Source organism: Toxotes jaculatrix, chromosome 21 (assembly GCF_017976425.1).
Source record: "Toxotes jaculatrix isolate fToxJac2 chromosome 21, fToxJac2.pri, whole genome shotgun sequence".
In the NCBI taxonomy this organism is placed as follows: Eukaryota; Metazoa; Chordata; class Actinopteri; family Toxotidae; genus Toxotes; species Toxotes jaculatrix.
In genome coordinates, this window is record NC_054414.1 from 19,104,130 (window position 1) to 19,116,243 (window position 12,114).

The 12,114-nt window shown below is 42.8% G+C and overlaps 1 protein-coding gene across 7 annotated transcripts; it reads left to right on the forward strand.

Moving 5' to 3' along the window:
• Positions 1–1,380: 1,380 nt before the first annotated feature.
• On the forward strand, positions 1,381–11,696 carry exoc7 (exocyst complex component 7). 7 transcript variants are annotated; one of them, XM_041067188.1, is made up of 21 exons: positions 1,381–1,574; positions 1,746–1,811; positions 2,072–2,256; positions 2,375–2,480; positions 2,869–3,091; positions 3,257–3,424; positions 3,778–3,789; positions 5,560–5,652; positions 6,510–6,578; positions 6,849–6,994; positions 7,634–7,786; positions 7,909–8,007; positions 8,096–8,158; positions 8,380–8,446; positions 9,697–9,762; positions 9,866–9,986; positions 10,188–10,283; positions 10,366–10,429; positions 10,873–10,914; positions 11,013–11,146; positions 11,379–11,696. In XM_041067188.1, exons 1-21 carry the CDS (start codon positions 1,497–1,499, stop codon positions 11,479–11,481), a joined length of 2,154 nt encoding a protein of 717 aa, XP_040923122.1. In that variant the 5' UTR covers positions 1,381–1,496; the 3' UTR covers positions 11,482–11,696. The 7 variants fall into 7 exon arrangements, with proteins under 7 accessions (XP_040923122.1, XP_040923117.1, XP_040923119.1 ...); XM_041067183.1 differs by lacking the exon at positions 6,510–6,578; XM_041067185.1 differs by lacking the exon at positions 5,560–5,652.
• Positions 11,697–12,114: the final 418 nt, after the last annotated feature.

The following is a 12,114-nucleotide window of genomic DNA, read 5'->3' on the forward strand; positions in this document are numbered from 1 at the left end:
CAATAAATAAATAAAAACTGACTGAATAATACCATAAACTGAGATTGTTGTTGCAGGTTGCTTTTATTTCATTGCAGCAGTTTTTATTTCAAACTTTCCAGTGACAAACTGAGTAGTTGATCCACAGAGAAATAAAAGGCAACTATTTTTTATCATCAATAAAATTATTACAGATGTTTTCCAAGAAAAATAAGTGAGAAATGCTAAATGCTCTCTGATTCCAGTATTTTTTAGTTTTTGTGTTTTGCTATTTTTTGACATTTCATAGGCTAAACTAACTTATTTGGAAAAATTATCAGCAGGTGAACTGATTATGAAAATAATTGTCTGTTGCAGCCTTTAAAAATCTTCATTAGTGATTTTATTTCACAGCATTATTTTTCCAGTGGTGTAAGAAATATTTCTTTTAGAGCAGCAAAATGTACCTAAAATATCAAAACTAAAAGTACTTGTGCAGCATGAGCTGAGTTTAAATATTTTATTAGATAATTTCACATTTTACATTTTCCAGTATGTACTCATTTAGGGGGCAGCCGTGGCGCAGCAAGTTAAGAGTGCAGCTTTGGACTTTGGACCGGCCTGAGATCGGAGGGGCGTGGGTTCGATCTCTCGTCCAACCGCAAAAAACGGAAACGGTGGTGCTAAAAGAGACGGAAGGAGACGCGCCTCCACTGGCTCTGCGACCATGGCTGTGATGTCCCTGCTCCCCGGGCGCCTCACCGGGTAGCCCCCCTGCCCCAGCGTCTCTAGTGCATGTGCATGCTTGTGTGTGTGTTTCGTTCACTTGGTGTGGGTAAAATGCAGAGAGTAGGGAGGGATCAATAAAGTAATTAGAATGAAGTTAAAATATATAATTATTCACTCAATTTTAGTGACCCCCAGCGGTGTGTTTGGGTCATTGCAGACGTCAACTGTAGGAGCGCCCTTACACTTGTTAGTATGTGACATACGGGTTTGCTGTTAGCGTCAACATGAGCACGCGAAATTATTTCTATGAATAATTCATATAAAAACAGAATAATTTTATTTGCCACAACAAACATGGCGTCAAGTTCGTACCAAACAGATCACCAGACGGATGCGGAAAAGACGCCACGCCATTTTGAGTCCGTCAAGTTGACATACATACCGGACGTTAGGCGTATTTGCCTTCAAAATAAAGGCACAACATATTGTGAATGTGGTGACAATCTCAAAATACCGAGGCACGTGTGAGGTCTGTTCACTAAACATCTAAAAAAATCTGACCATGTTCGGAAGTAACAAGTATGATTTATCAATTATATGTTGTATGTTTTGAGGACACTGAATCCAAGAGATAAATTTCGCTTTTTTTTTACTTTGAAATTTTAACCGGAACACTGTATCTTGTGACGGCCAAACTACCTCACTTGCCTGTAGCTAGTCACAACAGAGGGTTTTGGGCGTCGTTGTCTCACTTTTATGCTCTAAACCAGTAAAATAATCGGCTTGAATTCACCGGTGGCCGTCCTTTGATGGGAATTACCTCCAAGATGATTCCTACCGAGGATGCGTCCGCCAGGAAGCGGGAGATAGAGGAGAAACTGAAGCAGGTCAGACATGGCTGCAGAGGAAGGAAGCATCTGTACCAGCTGTGTTTTTGTTCATATTCATCAGCTGCGTTAACTTACGCGTCTAAAATGTTATTTATAGGTAAATAAAATGTCACTTCCTTCTGTCAGCGAGAGAGAAGTGAGTCATTGTTTTTCTGTGCGATGTTACAGGAGCAGGAGACGCTGTCATTCATCAGAGAGAATCTGGAGAAAAGCGATCAGCTGACCAAGGGCATGGTAGTGAAACAACACACACACACACACAATCTGCTTAATTTTACATTTACACAAAATTACACCAATTTCATTAAGTCACAGATGAAGAAAATTCCTGTTAGTGAGTCCCCGTGTTAATTTAGTCCAATATTTTTTGTTAATTTAGTTTTGATCTTAATTTTCATTCAGTCTCCAGGCAGGAAATAGTTATGAGATGCCAGGGAGTTTTTATTCTCTTCTTCTTTTGTCTTTATCCTTTTGTCTTTCTGTCATCGTGAAAGGTCTCCATCCTGTCCTCGTTCGAGAGCCGCCTGATGCAGCTGGAGAACTCCATCATCCCAGTCCACAAACAAACAGAGAACCTGCAGCGGCTGCAGGAGAACGTGGACAAAACTCTGTCCTGTATGGATCACGTCATCAGTTACTACCACGTGGCCAAAGACACTGACAGGATCATCAGAGAGGGGTGAGACTGGCGCTCTGTCTGTTATACTGACGACAGCCTCCTCTTTTAGAAATGGTTGGTGGATTTTAAGTGGTTGTAGAAGCAACGGATATATCATAATTCACATTTCCTGTTCCAGGCCCACAGGCAGACTGGATGAATACCTTGCCTGTATTGCAAAGATTCAGAAAGCTGTGGAATATTTTCAAGACAACAACCCTGACAGCCCTGAACTCAACACTGTGGTACAGTATTTTAACTTTCATACAGTATCTATGTGCGTGTCCTAATGTTGAGCTGAAAGCTGTTTTCTTTCACCCTCTTAAAAAACCTCTGTGCTTCACATATCTACAGTTAAGTTTCTTTTCACTCAGGCTCCTTATTATGTAAAAGGCGATGAGTTACCTTTATGTAAAGGTCACATTCGTAATCTAACAAGGTCAGACCTGCTGCTGTCAGATTGACATCAAGGCCACAGCACGATGAGGTTAAATAAACAGAGATTCAATTCTTTTCAAACCTCAAAAACTTGGAGAAGAATTCAAACATCCAATAATGTTTTTATTTGAGTTGTATAAGAAACTAAAAAGTAAATTTCCTGAAAATAGTGAGATGTTGTTGTTTGTCCTGCAGAAAGCTCGTTTTGAGAAGGGTAAAGAGCTGCTGGAGGCCGAGTTTCGCAGCCTGCTGACCCGCTACAGTAAACCTGTTCCCCCTATCCTCATCCTGGACGCCATCACTGTGGACGACGAGTTGGAGGTCCAGGAGGAGGTGGTGCTGGAGCACCTGCCTGAAGCCGTGCTCCAAGACATCATCTGCATTGCCGGCTGGCTGGTGGAATACGGACGCAACCAGGGTACGACTTTCTCCGTCAGCTGGTGTGGTGCTGTTATTTTTTTCACCTCTTGTCCACCGCTGATGTGCTCTCTCTGCTGCTGCAGTTTCCTCTGTTAGTTTTTCTCTATGCCAGGTGCCAGGATCCAAATGTGGATTAATGTGGATCCTTCTCTCTCCCCTGCAGATTTCATGAACGTCTACTTCCAGATCAGGTCCAACCAGCTGGATCGATCCATTAAAGGCCTGAAGGATCACTTCCGCAAGAACAGCGCCTCCTCCGGGATCCTCTACTCGCCAGCCATCCAAACCAAACGCAAGGACACACCCACCAAAAAGGCTCCTAAGAGACCAGGTCAGCAACAAACACACCTTCTCAAGTAAAATCCATTATCAGTCTGTAATCACACTCTGGTGTACGAGCCCTCTTTTATAGATTGATCTAACAAACACGCACGATTCTGCGTTTTTCTGAACGTTTATTAAATTGAAAGCACTGGTCCAGCACACAAAGCTCCACATCTTCACTACGTTCACAGTCTGTTGATTAGATTTCCATCCAGCCACATTATTCTGTATCCTCCACGATCTCTGTGATAATGATCCTCTTCACTACCAGCCCACACTGTGTATCCCTGTGATTTTACAGTCAGCTCTAACTAATCCTTCATCCTTTCCTCTCTCATAATCCCTGTGTTGTGATGACAGTCTACATCCCAGGTAAACACAAAGCCTTAGTGTGTGCCTCATGCTTGCTACTGTCTGTCAGATGCCACATTTCACGGCACATGAGAGACAGCATGAGTTTTTTTTTTCTTTTTTTTTTTTAGCAGTGAGAATTAGGAGTGTGAAAACACAGATGGCAGAAGTTTATTGGTTTATTTTTCTCTGGAGAGATGCAGTAGGTTATTTTCAGTATCCATGTAGGCCTCTAGTCTCATGGTGTTGTGTACTGGTAGAAACTGCAGCTATGGCTGCGAGTAAGAGACTGAAAAGGTGGATTTAATTAGAAATAAAGAGCTGTGTGGGTTGTCCCTGTACCAGCCAAATCATCCGCTTCATCTCAGTTTACCAGAACTTCATTTAAGCTTTGTGAAATCTCAGCTTTTAAAACCTGAAAACCTCTGGCTGCTGTGCTGCCACCAGTTCACCACCATGTGACCAAAGGCTGTAGACTTTCAGTGTTTGTGTAAAATAGTTCCTCAGAGTTGATGTGTGTGTGTGCACAGGTGACAGGTTCGTAACACAGGTGTGTGCAGTGTTGATCAGAGGAGTTTGTGGCTCATAAACAGCTGATAACTAATCACTAATCTGTTTGCTCTGTTTAAATGATGATTTTTTTGTTGACAGCGCTGCTTGAATTTGAATTAACCCCATCACCATGCACTCACGGCTTTGTCTTTTAATTGCTTGAGCTGAAATAAGAACATAAGAACACATGATGATTTTATTTCAGATTGTAAGAAAACAGCTGAGCGAAGTGTTGCGGCAGCTCAGAGTGAGGGCAGATGTCGACTGCAGTGGCTGCAGGAGAGCCGGCTTTTATAGATGAGAGATTTTTCTGATTTTGTTAAAGCTCCTCTAATCAGCATATTTCTGTATTAGCAGTGAATCAGATGTGTGATGTAAAAGAGGTTGTTTATTTAGATTATTTTGATTTTATGGCACATGTTTATTTTCAGCAGCAGGCAGCTGTTCAGAGTGAAAAAGCTCTGAAAGAGATGCTAAAAACAGCGGAGCTTTCAGCAGCTAAAGAACCAGATATTGCCTCAGCATTGTGCCTGTTACATGTGTAGAAAACAAACTTACACAAACATGATGCTAATGTTGCTCTGTGTTTGCTGCATGTGTGAAGAGGCACCTGTTTGCTAACATGCTAACAGCCTGAATAACTTCACAAAGCGATAGTAAGTCAGAGGTTTGTGTTTCTCAGCTTGCTGCAGATTTATTGCGTCAATCCAAGAAACAATGGATAAAAGCAGCTTTAAGTGTGCGACATGTTCACTAACTCACTAACCAGCTGAAATATGATGTTTTAATCCTGAGAATATTAATGTTTAAACCATGTAACAAGCTGTTATGTTAATATTAGTGATATTAATTGTGGATATGAGTGTTAACTGTATGAACTGTGATGGCTGTTTTATGTTTATAACTGACCTAACCTGTTTATTCTGCTCTTACGTTACCCTGGGCGCTGTGTGTTTCAGCACACGTGCCCCGGTTTAGCTGTAGTCTGCTCTGTCTCTCACCTGGTCTCCCTGTTGTGTAGCGGTGGTGCTAGGCTGTGGCCTCCCCTCCTCCATGAATATAAACCTCTGCTGGCTGTCTCAGTGGTGGAGGGATGTGGCGTCTGTGTTTCATCACTCACTTCCTAGCTCTCTCTTTTCTTCTTCTTCTTCCTCTTTCTTCTTCTGTTTCTTGGCTGTCTGGACCTCGCTGCCCCCTCCCCTCCTCTTCTGGACTCTGTCTCTGTGTTTATGGGACCAGGGACCATTCGCAAGGCTCAGAACCTTCTGAAACAGTACTCACAGCATGGGCTGGATGGGAAAAAGGGGGGCTCTAACCTCACTCCTTTGGAAGGTAACGCACCTCGGTCTTCTCTTCGGTGTCTGTTTCTCGCTCCTCACTGACAGTGTACCGGTGTTTCTCATGCTGTGCTTCGCTGTTGCTTATTTAGAGCAACAGGAACATTGAACTCTCCCCACAACAGCTTTTAGACACTGCAAGTTCAGATCTCTCTCTGCATCTTGTATTAAAAATACAAGACATATAGTCTCTCTGTGGACATAGTCATGTAAGACATACAGGATACAGAGAGACACATCCCTCCAAAATCAAAGAAGAGGCAGATATTTAAAATATTTTTCTTGAGTAGACCATAATGAGCTGAGAACATCTAGTGCTGTTTCTCTGCAGCTACGTGTAAAAGAAAACGCATTTTATTATTTTACAATAAATCATTTTTATTATCTGCTAATCTCAGAATTGTATTTTGATATAAAACCAGCAGATCTTCACCTTTCAGAATCTGGAAGTAGAATGTTTGAATGTTTTTATTGGTAAATGACCTAAATTTAAACGGACCGCTGTTACAGCTTCTGTAGTGTGTGAGGATGAGCTTCACAGGGAAGAACTGCAGTGAATCGAAAGCTGTTGTGACATTTTGTTAAAGCTGGTTTCTCTCTGGCTGTTTTTAACACACTGACTAACTTTAGACATGAGTCACACGCACAACACAAACCTCTCTGGGCGCTTCAGCCCCTCCCCACCTGATTTCAGTGGGTCTGCCCTGCTTCCCCCCCTCCTCCCCCCTCTGGTGCTTGGTGGTGGTCGGTACAGCTGTTCCAGGTTCAGGTTTGTCCCCCTCCCACTGGTCTAGTCACGACCCCGGTGGTTTGACTAGTCCTATCTCCCTGCTGCCCCACCTCGCCCACCAGGTTACGATCATGACCTGCGGGTCAAACACCACTCTGACGCCCTGACCGAGAAGCACGGGGCCGCCACAGGTGAGTGACGGGAACATGTGGGAAAGACAAGGAACTTTAGCAGAAACAGGGCTGATAAGACAGGTGTATTTTTATATAAAAGTCTCACCTGCTGCAGCTTAAACACATGTCAGCATGAACACATAGTCTGGAGATTAATATCCTCATCTGAACATACACTCTGACTGAGTAACTGCTTATTAGCTTCCTGCCACAGCACCAGACCCAGTGTTTTAAATCCAAATCTTTCAGTTTACTGGCTCACTCGATGTCTCCTCATGTACCTCTCAGGAAAGGATGATGTCCTGGACATCGAGATCGACTCTTACATCCACTGTATCAGTGCCTTTGTGAAGCTGGCTCAGAGCGAGTACACCCTCCTGACAGAAATCATCCCCGAGCACCACCAGAAGAAGACGTTTGACTCCCTCATTCAGGTCAGAGACAGACATTACAGGACTTTCAAACCAGAGCTGTTTGAAAATGTCCAATGTGAATAATTGAAATCAGGATTTATGGTTGACGGATGCAGAGTTTAGGTTTGTGGGGGATAAAAGCATTTTATTAGAATTCTGAAGGTGTTAAATATGAGCACACTTTATAGACAGCTTTATAATAATAAAGACAATAAATAAAACAAGTGAAAATTTATCAATAACAAGCTTTTACTCAAAGTAACTTATATTGAGGTTTTACCCATGTTAAATAGTTTGAATCCAGACTTTTCAAATGACAGTGTCAGGTGTGTGTAGCCAAAAACATCAGTCACATAGAAAAATTACCTGCACACTGACAAAAGAAGCAGGAGAGACTCTTAAGATACAGAAAGAATCAGTTTATTTCCTGACACAGTGAGAACAAAGGTGACAGTTAACATTTCAGTCAAAGGACGATGGACAGACCACGTCTCTGTACAGAAATCAAACCACGTCTCTAAGCTTTTTTACCTCAAAAGGGTCAAGGATCAACATCAGAAATGCTAACAGCCAAACCTTGATGTCACAATAACAACATGTAACACGGGCTCACAGTCAAGGGTGGTAGCACATTCATTTCATTGTGTCCTCTGTCCACAGGAGGCGCTGGACAACCTGATGCTGGAGGGAGACAACATTGTGTCTGCAGCTCGCAGGGCCATAATGCGTCACGACTACTCGGCCGTCCTCACCATTTTCCCCATCCTGAGACACCTGAAAATGAACAAGTCCGAGTTTGACACAACTCTGCAGGTTTCAATCCGTCCCATTATTTGCACAGCGTTGTCTTATGTAGGAGTAAAAGAACATGATGCACATTAACAATAATCTTTTGTTTAAACCTTGGAGTTAAATGTATTGGTCTTTGTGTGCAGGGAACAGCAGCCAGCACCAAGAACAAGCTGCCGACACTCATCACATCCATGGAGACGATCGGAGCCAAAGCTCTGGAGGAGTTTGCAGACAGCATCAAGGCAAGAAGCCTGAATTTAAAGCTCTGTCACTAATCACTCAGTAATCATTACAACATTATTGACTGAATTCTGTCCTGTCCAACCACAGAATGACCCTGATAAAGAGTACAACATGCCCAAAGACGGAACAGTCCACGAACTGACCAGCAATGTAAGCTCATACTCACTCAGCTCTCTGTTGTGTAACACCGGTGGATTTATGTGCTCTGTCTGCACTTCAAACTCAACACCTGCCTGTCCACGAGGACTTCGCTGTTTGTCCGTCTCTGGGGATCTAGGTGGTCTCCATGGGAACGGCTGACAGCTCTGAGAGGAGTGCGTCTGTTTAATGAATAAGCCGAGGCGATGCTTACCTTGACCTCTCCCCCTCAGGCCATCCTGTTCCTGCAGCAGCTGCTGGACTTCCACGAGACGGCTGGAGCCATGCTGGCCTCACAAGGTACAGTCACACCGGCACCGACCGTTAGCTCTGGTTAGCTTACACCTCCTGCTGCCCCGCTACGCTGGTAAAGTGCTGTTTCCTGTGGTGCTAATAGCAGCAGTGGTATCCGTCAGATGTCCGTGATCTAACCGAGGAAAAAAGACAACACAGACCAGAACATTTAGTGTAGGTTTTCCATTAACCTTCACATAACTTACTGTTCTGTCAGAGTATTTGGACAGTGGGATGTTTTTCATTTTTTGGTGCTGACACATTCAATTTGAAATGAGACTGTGAGGTTAAAGAGCCGACGTTTGGCTTTAATCTGAGGGTGTTCACATCCACAGTGGGTGAACAGTCTTTTTTATACACAGCCCACACAGTTTAGCACAAAGCAGCAGGACAGTGATTCTAGACACAAGCAAAAGAACCAAGCCATACTGTCCCAGTAGCACCAGTCCACTACTGCCAGGTTTCCTCACTCATTCTGTATCTGTGACTTCATCTGAGGTGTTTTCGCCTTCGCCCCGCTCTGCTTCTCCTTCTTCATGCCCCTTGCAGCCTCAGATTGCTTTTCTCTTCTTTCAGAGGGAGCTGTGCATCAGTCCCAGTAAAACCTTATTCCTTCGTTTACAATGCATCAGATTTGTTATGAGTTTTAATCTGGTCGCCTCATGTTTGGGGTTTGTGAATTAGCATTTGAGGTCTCCAGCTCCCTCCTGTTCCCTGTTGACTGCTGCTTTCCTTTCTTTTCATGATCCGGCTCTTTTCAAACCCTCGCTGCCTGGCTGATGACTGTTTGCTTACTCTGCACTAACAAATCTTTTCTAACCTTTTTGCACTTGTGCCTCTTTCTCTTCTCTTCTGCCTTGCCTTGGCCCTTTTAGTACTGGGGGACACTTACAATATACCTTTAGACCCCCGAGGTAAGCAAAGACCGTGTGTAGGCCCCTGACGAGTCCGTTCTGAATGCTTCATTGGTTGTAAAGTTCTGTTTTCGTGCTCATTCTGGAAACTGTAATTGCAGCTAATTAATGCAGAGTAACAGGACACTGACACACTCAGCTGTGATGTGCATGTGCTGAAGTGCAGGTTGAAAGAAATTACTTCCACTGTAATTAATATTAAACCTCTAGAGAAGAGTGTCAATCTAAACACTCTTCTCTTAATCTAAACAGGAAATAAAAGATTAAATTAGGCAGTAAAACTCAGAATTGTGGGTAAATTGAAATTACTGATTGTGCAAACACCTTCTGTATTTTTTCCAGAGCCAAGTTTATCAGCAAATAGCTACACCTCTGATTTCAACAAAAGGCTCCTCAGCAGTTATATATGTAAGTATACACATAATCCAGGGCAGCATCTGATATGTGTCGCACCTCCTTATCGCCAAAGTGCCCATGGTTGTTGAACTGATGGATGACTTTGATCCTACAGGTAAGGTGCTGGGAAACTTGCAGCTAAACTTGCTCAGTAAATCCAAAGTGTATGAGGATTCAGCTCTGAGCGCCATTTTCCTGCACAACAACTACAACTACATCCTCAAGTCTCTGGAGAAGTGAGTAGGATTTTCTCTGTCCGCCAGACAGAGTCTGATTTATCTGTTTGTTAACTGTCATCACTGGCAATTCAACACTAAACTTGATAATCAGAATCTCTAAGGTTGCAGCCTTAGTCCTGTAACAGATTAGATAAATCTGTCCTACACATAAACATCTCACTGTTTGGTTTTCTGAATCTCACCTGTTAATGTCTTCAGGTCTGAGCTGATCCAGCTGGTAACAGTGACCCAGAAGACAGCAGAGAGTTCATACAAAGAGCTGATAGAGCAGCAGATCCAGATGTACCAGCGCAGGTAAACCTAGACGACAAAGACGTGTCTGAGTTCATTTTTAACATGCCTGTGTTTTTACCTGATACGTTTTTTTCTGTTGTAGCTGGCTGAAAGTCACAGAGCACCTGACAGACAGGAACATGCCCGTCTTCCAACCTGGCACCAAGGTCAGAACTTTATTATCTTTCATTCTTTGAGAACAGCAAACACGTCACCAGCTTTGGTACCGAAGTGTCAGCTTCAACACACCTGTATGATTTTTGGCACCGAGGAAAAGCTGGTGCTGTGCCAGGTCAGCAGAGGCCCAGAGAGGCCCAGAGAGGCCCAGAGAGGCCTGTGTGCCTCCTGCAGGTCGACCCCAAGACAGACAGCCACTGATGAAAGACACAGTGTTCCATGTATTCACAAATTACAGCTTGAGTGGTTTGAACTGACCTGACTGATACTGTCCAGCCAAATTTATGTCTATGTGACAAATATAGATGTAGAATTTCTACTAAGCTTCTACATACAAACATATATGAATATTGTGTTTGGGAATCTCTTTACCTTTTGTCATGAATGTTTGTGTGACCTTTGTAATTGAAGGTTTTTCTTCCTTTTCCTCCAGCTGAAAGATAAAGAACGACAAGTGATTAAAGACAAATTCAAGGTGAGATCAGAATCATGTTTGGCTCCACATAGTCAAATATGTCTCCACACAGCAGAGTTTCAGCAGCAGGTCTAACCTCTCTCTGTCTCCTGGCTCAGGGTTTCAATGACGGATTGGAAGAGTTGTGTAAGATCCAGAAGGGCTGGGCCATCCCAGACAAAGAGCAGCGAGACTTCATCCGTCAGGCTCAGAAGAAGGTGGTGTCGGATGCTTACAGAGCGTTCCTGCAGAGGTGAGAGAAACGTCATGGAGACAAGAAACCCAATGGTTTTACGCATGTCAGGAGTCAAGTTTTTACATCTAATCAGAATCTCAGCAGAGATGATAGATCTCTCTTTACTGCCAACTGTCCAGTGAGCTTCTGAGTTGCTATCAGGGAGCAGAGGTGTCCTGATTTTAATAGATGTCTGTCGGCCAATCAGAACCATCTGTGGTCTGATTTCTTCCTTTTGTATTTCCTCTAGATGTGCAAACATCTCTTTCACCAAGAACCCTGAGAAGTATCACAAGTATCGACCGGAGGAGGTGGAGGAGATGATTGAGAAGCTGTTCGACACGTCCGCCTGAGCTGCTCTTTGATCAGCCTCATGTTCCTCACACTCTGCAAACAGCAACACACACATGCTCCTTTAAAAGCAGACGCACTCTGCCTCTCCTCACACTACTGTCACCCTTGTTGAGTCTGATGAATGTTTTGTACAAAGATATGAACATGATGTATTTATGTAATTTAGCCGTTCCAGCTTAGCGTTTCAAACAAATAAAGGGAGAGCTGAACATTAGAGCATCTCCTGTCATTTGTTATTCAATTCTGAATTTCTTATTTTTTCTGTGTGGAATTACATATTTTGACGCCTTACTTTGACGTTTTTTATGAAAAAAAAGTCAAAAAAAAAAAATTGACTTTTTTTGTCCTATTTTGACGCCTTACTATACTATGATGTTTTTTATGACATTTTGAGGTCAAAAAATTTTTTGACTTTTTTTTGTCCGATTTTGACGCCTTACTATACTATGACGTTTTTTATGACATTTTGAGGTGAAAAATTTTTTGACTTTTTTTTGTCCGATTTTGACGCCTTACTATACTATGACGTTTTTTATGACATTTTGAGGTGAAAATTTTTTTTGACTTTTTTTGTCCGATTTTGACGCCTTACTATACTATGATGTTTTTTATGACATTTTGAGGTCAAAAAA